At 31.1% G+C, this 8,505-nt stretch overlaps 1 protein-coding gene across 1 annotated transcript in view; it reads right to left on the bottom strand.

The window, feature by feature from the left end:
* The window catches only part of LOC106473057 (transmembrane protein 115-like), a 26,429-nt gene extending 18,211 nt beyond the window's left edge, over window positions 1-8,218 (bottom strand). The window contains exons 1-2 of the mRNA XM_013933735.2: window positions 7,510-8,218; window positions 1,213-1,389 (exon numbers count right to left, since the gene is read on the bottom strand). Of these exons, the coding sequence (XP_013789189.1) occupies window positions 1,213-1,389; window positions 7,510-8,216 (884 nt within the window). The 5' untranslated portion in view covers window positions 8,217-8,218. The remainder of the gene's footprint in view (window positions 1-1,212; window positions 1,390-7,509) is intronic.
* Between the last annotated feature and the right edge of the window lie 287 nt (window positions 8,219-8,505).

Genomic DNA, 8,505 nt, shown 5'->3' with positions numbered 1-8,505 from the left:
ATAATACAATTTTGCACAAATAATGGAATGTTATGCTACTACTTATAAAAATAAAATCTGAAATCCAATAAAAGATAAGTTCTGTATAATTTTTTCAATTCACAAATGTGATTTTTCCCTCACGATAAGACAAAATGGCCCCAGTAGGTAAGGGGTTAACAACATAGTATTCAAAAATGCATAAAATACACATTAAGATTTCTTAAAAGATTTCACTCAACTTTACTGTTCTATACTGCACAGTGGGCATTCTTTAACCACAGATGCATTGTGCATGACCAACTGACTGACCGATACATGGCTTTTATGATTATTACAATTTTATAATTTTTGATGACAATGTGATTAATTACAGTAAAAAGATTATAATTTAAAACAAAGAACTTAAATATATTGAAAATTTTTATTTAGATTAAACAATGGACTAACTAGTAAGATACACTAGTGCCACAATTATCTACTGTTTCTGTTATCTGCAATTTTCTGCTTCCCCAGAACAGTGAGGATAATTGAGGCACCAGTGTATATTTACTTACTTTTACAGCAACAAATGCATGCTAATGTTCACATGATATCAACAACCATTTGATAGTATTGCATGAACTAACTGCCTTTGGTCCCATCTGAGTCTAAACACGTGCACTGATTAGTTGAATTGAGAGAAAGAAGAAAAACAAAATGGCACAAAATTAGTAATGTGTTGTGCAACCACAGCAGTTGATTCATGAAAAAACATGAAGTGCTGAATCTACCATTAAAATCAAAGAAACAAAGTTTAACTTAGGACTCAAATAACATGAAAATTTAGCTCCAGACTTCCAAGAGTCCAGAACTGTTCTAGATTCAAGTTCTATTTAGCACAGCCATACATAAAAATAAAATGTGAGAATATACTAGGCACCATGATGAAATTTTTAGCCTTGGATTTGTCAAGACCTGATATATTTATCTATCTATATATATGTTATTACACAATTTTCTCAAATTTAGCTACTGGAGAAAGAGTCTACTGTTTAATGTTCTTTGAAAAATTTTAAACACATGATTCCAATAAACCTGGTTTGTGTTATTATGTGCTGAGCCCCTAAATTAAGTTTGAAAACATTAGATCATAAAAAAATCACTAATGATTTAATAACTGGCAATGTCTGGAATTCAATTATTACCACTGGAAATAACATTTTAAGGATAGATTTGTGTTATCTGACTCACCTTCTTCGCTCTGCATCCTGTGGGTCTGTTCCAGGTAGATTGACTGTAATCGAAGAAGAAGAGGATCCCATGTTATATTTCCTTACAGGTCTCTTGCACAGTTTGATTTTAACCAGAAACTCAAAAACAGCATTGCTTACCACAGCTATTGGAGGTTGAAGAACGTTTGGAAAAAAACTGCAAAATAAAATCTGGATTATCCCAAAGAAAAGATATAAGATGCAATGATAGTTTAAAACTCCTGTATACATTTGATCTGATTTTGTGATGCATGGAAAAATGCACCTTATGATTAATTTTTGTTTCACTATTATGTACGATATTATCAAAACTACCCTAACACAGGGCTTTCTAAGTACGCTATAAATACATTTCAAAAATTCCTTTTGCATTCAGAATCAAAGTACCAAAATATTATCACCATATAAAGCAATTTTGCTGACCAGTGGTTTACATTAAGAAAACTAAACAATAATTTGTAAGCTCTAGGTACCATAAACTCAGCTCTTTCTTGTGGTTATAAACTTATCTGTTTAGCCACAGAAAGTTGGTTAGCAAACATTCTTAAATGTCAAAGAGGAGAAGAGCTTCCCTGATAGGTTTGACACATTTATTACTATCTCAGTAAATCAAGAAAGAAGGAGGTTTAAATTTTAGATCCTTGCTTGCAATTATGAATAGTATATGTTTCCTAATTAGTTAAAAACTGCAACTGTCTATTTCTGATGTAATAAAATTCTGAAATAAAAAAAAATCAGTGTTCAGACACATCAAATGACACAGAAAAATGAAGAGGAAGAATTATTTATTTTTCTTTTGGAAATTAAAATGTACTCAATATGCATGCACTAAGACAGTTGCCATCCACAGAAGTTTTGCAGTGAATCATTCTGACCAATGACTGCCATCTCTGTTGGTCAAATAGCTTTCAAACACCCTCTGATCAGTTTTCACTAATTAACAGAAATGTTGGATTTAACCTCTTGGGTAATATCTTTTATATCTTCAGTCATAACAGGTTGCAGTTGATCCCTTATATAAACACTCATTTTATCTCTTCTTTTAAAAATCTATCACTATTAAATGACTTATAACTGAAATTTCAAAATAATTAATACTATTAGTGTTCTCCAAATCTAAAAAGTTTCAGTAATTCCCATTATATGATAGCCTATCTCAACTTGAACCCTGAACTCATAATAATAGTAATTATGCTTATTTTTGAGTGTACTCTTTAGATTTGATACATGTATCTTTCAGATTATTATTTAACTTAGGCTTTCTAATCTAGAAAGTTCTCTCTGTACTTTTAATTTTATACTTGTGCTTTTTGAATAGCATTTCTCTGCACGTAGGTTTATTTATACACCTAGTTTGCAATGATCAGTAAGGTTAGTTCCTTAATTTAAGATGCACATTTATAAATCAAACATTTCATCATAAGTATGAATTCTACAATTTGCTAGTTTTAGTCTACAGAAGTGTCTATAAATTGATAAAAATTCATATACTTGAAAATATTCTCCATTTTAAGTTACAAAGCCTTTTATTATTAAGTGTATAGCAGATGATTCAATGATAAAGGTATTTAATATATAAGTATTGGGTGACTAATTAGTAATATCTGGTCAACAGAGTACCATTTAGCCCTTCAACACCCAAGTAAAAATTTAAACCCACCCTTTATTTTTCTTAAGTCCAGCCTTGCCTAGCTAGACCACATAACATTTAAGAGGAAACATGGGGCCTGTTGGTCCATCAATGCAGTTCCCCTCCATTTCAAAAAACAAACAAACAAATCCAGCCATGATAATTTAAATATCTATTAGGCATTCCTTTAAACTTCCTTAAAATTACTGCATCCACCACATCTGAAGACAACCCATTCCAAAGGCTAACCACCCTGTTAGAAAAATAAAACTGTCTTTGCTGAGGAAGATTTCTACCTGCCAAAATTTATATTTGTGCCCCATCAAAAAAAAAGATTCATTGACATTTATTTCCATAATAATAATCTGACACATTCAATCTAACTCTTCTTTTTTTCAAGAGAAAATTTCAGACATTTTAACCAATCTTCATATGACAATCTTACCATTCCAGGTATCATCCTGATAACCCTCCTTTGAACCATTTACAACAATTTAATGTCCTTCTTAAGATATGAAGCCCACAGTCAAGCAATATACTCCAAATGAGGCCTAATCAATAACCTATACCATTCCAAGTATCATCCTGATAGCCCTCCTTTGAACCATTTACAACAATTTAATGTCCTTCTTAAGATATGAAGCCCACAGTCAAGCAATATACTCCAAATGAGGCCTAATCAATAACCTATACAATGAAATGATAACCTCTTTAGACTCAGGTTTAATATTTCTGTAAACAACCCCAAAATCGAAGTTGCTCTACCACAAGCAACAGCACACTACTTGGATGGCTTAAAACACTGATGAACTTTAACTGGATTTTATTCCCATCAAAATTTAAGGCAATTTTATATTTCTAGTAGGTTGATTTAATTTGTTGAATGATATGCCATACACAGTAACAGCAGTCAGAACTTTACAGTTTAAGAAAGGAATCAGTGATTTCCTGAAAAATAAAGGTTGGTTGGATTTAATATGGAACAACAGCATCACAAAAAACATACTTAATGTATGTTTCCTAACAATCTCATTCCACCTTCAGCAAGTAGATCTAAAACATCGAGCAAAATTCAAGTAACATGAATTTGCAAGGTATGTTTAAATATTTATGTTTCTATAGGGTGAGTGTACAAGGAAAGCCTTGAAGGATCAAATAGTCTCTTCCTGTCCATATTGTTATGTTAGCCTGTCATTCCAAATCTTACACTTATGTCTTCTGATCCTATTATCTTTAGAATACAGCACAAAAAAATCACAGGCTTTTATCCTATCTACAATCCAGATTGTCATGATATAAAAGACTATTTAGTGTAGGTAGTATTAATTAATTATCTTGTGAGTTAATATTTCACGATTGTTTAATTCTTTGTTTATAATAAGAGAGTTAAAAGCAGACAATTATCAGAAGTTGTGTTTATAATTCATTGATGTTGAGGATATAGAGATTTATAGAAGGCGAGCAGAGGATTAAGTAATAAATATATAAATAGTGTGAGATGAGCAGGAACAGCAGGCAGACAGAACAGATGAGAAAGTAAAGTCACGCAAAGTAGAAGTTCAGTCAAAGAAAGTTAAACGTAAAGTTATCTGTCGTGGGAGTGAAAGGCCTAACAATTAATATGTTAAGAGTAAAACTAACAGTTTTAAAAGAGACAAGAAGTATAGTTTATTTTGTTAAAAGTGAGTTCTAAAGTAATTGAATCAGCCTGAGTGTACTTGGACAAAAGGAACAGGCGATATATGTAGTACGAGGACCAGACGATTACTGGTAGGGACGTATACGACTATGGTAACTCACTCTATATTTGTAAGTGAATTATATATGGAATATTAGTGTGATAGAAATAGAGAAATGTAGTTCAGCTTGTCAACTGAAAATCTAAAGCACTTGAATAGGCCTAAATGGATTTTTGACAAGAAGTAGAGAACTATATATAGTGTTTATGATATGTCTATGATCTCTATAGAGTAAAGAATTTGTTGTACATATGTTTCATTAGTTCAAATATATATATATTATTTTGAAAACAAGTGGAGTGCATGCTGTTCATTTATTTTTTGAATTTATCGTCAACAAGTCACAGATACCTACTGTAGAAGAATCCTTAGCCCCTCACCCATATTATTCAACCTACTTACTAAATACTACTACTATATATAATATTAAGAAGAATAAGCCCATTATTTTGACACAGATGATCTTGTAAACTTCAATACTACAGAGTTACCAACACTTATACATCCGGACCCATTCTTATGCTTACACTTATTAGTAAAAAAAAAAAATCATGTTTTAGTCAAATCAGCAGCTTTCTAACACACACATTGTGGTTGGTTGACCAGATGAAACCAGGTCAAATTCAGCATTACATTCATCCATGAAATAAACCTTTTTACTTGACCGAAAAAAAATTTTCAGGACTTGTAGTATGTTATCATGCACTGAAATTTTATTTTTTCAAGTCTCACTCAAACAGGTTCCTAAAAGTTAGCAGTCCTGTTAATATCACATCTTATTCTTTATTCTCCAAGAGAAAATAAGTTAAAGATATCTTAGTCTATCCCTATAAGATAAATTTATCATGCAGACAACACAACTGCATTGTTTAATATTTAGAAACAATAAAAGATTCACTTATCAGTCACCTGTTGCAACAATACATAAGCATGTTTCCGAAAACTTTCTTAAGTGTTTATATATAATTATGCAATTACTCCAATTCTTTATAATCAACCAAGGGAAGAAAATGAATAATCTTAAGCACTTACAAAGTGTTTCCCACTACAGAAGTAAGACTAAATGGTGTATAATTTCCATAGCAACTCTTATCTTTTCCCTTTAAAATAAGAGTAATGGCAGAAACTCTCCAATCACCAATCATCTGACCAGTCTATTGACTGATAAAAGAGAGGCTCACTTATCTGATATATGATCTTCTTTAAAACCCTGCAGTGAACATGAATTGGCTAGCCACAATGCTGGCAATACCACATTATCTTACTCTGGCTAAGTGCATGAATGATCAACTCTTCTCATGAGATTCAAAGTTGGATGAAATTGAAAACAGATACACTTTTATATGTGCTTGTATTTTGTTCGACAAATATCACTACTGGCATCTCTATTTTGAGGGGAATTGCAGCATCAAGAATTAAAAATATAAATTTTACTCATTAATATTCTTCTCTTTAAAACCATACATTTATTGCCTCAACAAGTGGCTTGATATACTACTTTAATTGTCTGTTTTATATATTTAGAAAAGGGGAACAGTTTGTGACCATTCCAGTATAAGATTAATAGAATTCTGAGTTATTGTTGTAAAAAAATTCTTTGCTTTAACAGATATTGAAAAGGAAATATAAATATTCTTGTTTTCCTCTTGGTTTTTCATCATGAATGTCTGCAGAAGAACATTTTTTTGGAGGGGGGATCTGGCATTACAATCAAAAAGAGGAGACAGAGTAATTTTCGTTGAATGATAGCATCAAATTTTTACCTAGAGATTTTTGTAAACTGGTTCAGGATTATCTGATATGTAGCATTAGAAATAAGTGATGTTGAGGCATAAAGTTTTTTGTTATACAGAATAGAAAGTTAACAAGTAAATGTTGCTACTTTAAGTTGTTAATGTTGCAGTTCTCCACTTCTTTTCTCTCAAAAATAAATAAATAAAGATTTCAAAATTAGAAGCAGTGAAATTTGCTGAACAATATAGTTTTTGGTCTGGCCTAACCTTATTTTTGTAATAATCAAGAAAATTTGGAATGTAATTCAATTCTAAATCTTGTGAAGATTGATTACTCATGTAAATAACCTAATTAAAATAAAACAGCACTACCATCAGTGACAGTAATCACTTTCAACACCATTGGCAATGTGGATAACCTTGGCAAAGAAAAAAACTGTCTGATGCATCATGTGTTTTTAATCTTTTTAATTATATGAACAGATTAATATATATAGATGATTCAGGCCAATTCCTAAATTTCCCATAGAATACTAAAGGTTCAATAGTCATTACTGCTAAATTTGGGCTGATTTTTAGTTTTGACCTAAGTTGATAGCTTGTTTTGATCAAAATATACATTTCCTATAGTTCTGCAATTCATCCAACCTATCTGTCAATTTAAATATCTTAAACTTATGGCATTTATCTTTGATTTTTCTTTTTTACATCTTTAGTAAGCCATAATGTATATTTTAGACTAAGCAAATTCAGAAATGGTACCAATTTATTACCACATAATGATTTTTATGAATCTTCTAACAGTTATATATTACTTGGGGCACTTTTTGAAAGAAATACTGCTAGCTTGTAAAGGAATATTATTACACAAAAAATTTACAATTCTCAAATTTTACTAATATACTACAGTATGTTGAAAATTAAATTAAATTGTTGTGAATTGTATTTATATTATTAAATATACTACAAAACTATGTATGTTGTTACTTTAAATAATATTTATATTTGTTTCATAAATACACTGACAACTGTATGTAAAAAAGAATAATGGTAGCAACACAATAACAGACTGTGTATTTGTACTGACTAATAATAATATCATTAGATTTTACAAGTTGGAACAAAAACACTTCAGATCAAAACAGATTATTTTATATTTATAAATTGGTTATCACCTTGCAATTGTAAAACTTTCTGCCATATCTCCCCTTGTTCCATTACTGTGATGCTGGTAAAATCTTAGGTAAGCCCAAGAAGTTAGCAGTCCTGCTGTGTGCATGACTGGGTAAGTTCCTCGGAGTAGTCCTACTAACCACAGAACCAGGCTTAAAAGCAGAACATTTAAAGGTACATTTCTATTCCTTAGTTTTCCAAGTGGAGTTGACACTAGCACGTGTTCAGGCATTATCTGCTTAACTGCAACTGCAACACCTGCACAGTATCCAGCTAACCCATGGATATGAACCAAAAATAAAAAGTTGGGGTCAGATGTAACTGTGTATAATATAATGTAATATGTTACGGACAAAAAAGCAACAAACGTATTCACAATTGCAAAGAAAGTCAACATTTCCATTGCACCCCATAGTGGTTCGATAAGTTTTCCACAAAGTCCAACAGTAATTATATCAGCAAGAACAAGCCAGAATCTATTCTCCAAGAAGCAATGTGTAAACGCTGTCCACACCCAGAAATTTGGAGGAATAATAAAACCTGGTGTTACGCTAATGGCATTCACAGCTGATTCACTGAAAGATAAAAAATAGCACAATATTACTGTAACACAAATACACTTGACTACAATACTACTATTCCCTAACGCTGCGCTGAACTGTTGCTTGATATATGGAAGATTGCGCTGAATAACTACTACAGATGCCATGTTGAACTGGACGCTGACATCACAAATGTTTTTTAGTGCTCTCTATCGGGTAGAAACAACTAAAACAATTTATACCAGAAACGTAACAATATTTTAAAGAATGTCTTCAAACATTCAATTTTAAAATGAAATAAATAAATTTTCACTAATAAATGTTTACACAGTTTCATCTACAAAAATAAATAACATATTTTAACATATCTGGCTAAGGCTCAATGTAACAAAAATCAATGACAAAACAAAATAACATTTTGGAATTACATAATGTTTAAAGTCAAAATTTACGTAC

Source organism: Limulus polyphemus, unplaced genomic scaffold, assembly GCF_000517525.1.
Source record: "Limulus polyphemus unplaced genomic scaffold, Limulus_polyphemus-2.1.2 Scaffold5851, whole genome shotgun sequence".
Classification (NCBI taxonomy): Eukaryota; Metazoa; Arthropoda; class Merostomata; order Xiphosura; family Limulidae; genus Limulus; species Limulus polyphemus.
Note: the sequence above shows the minus strand (reverse complement) of the source record. Positions and strands in the feature narration are given on the sequence as shown.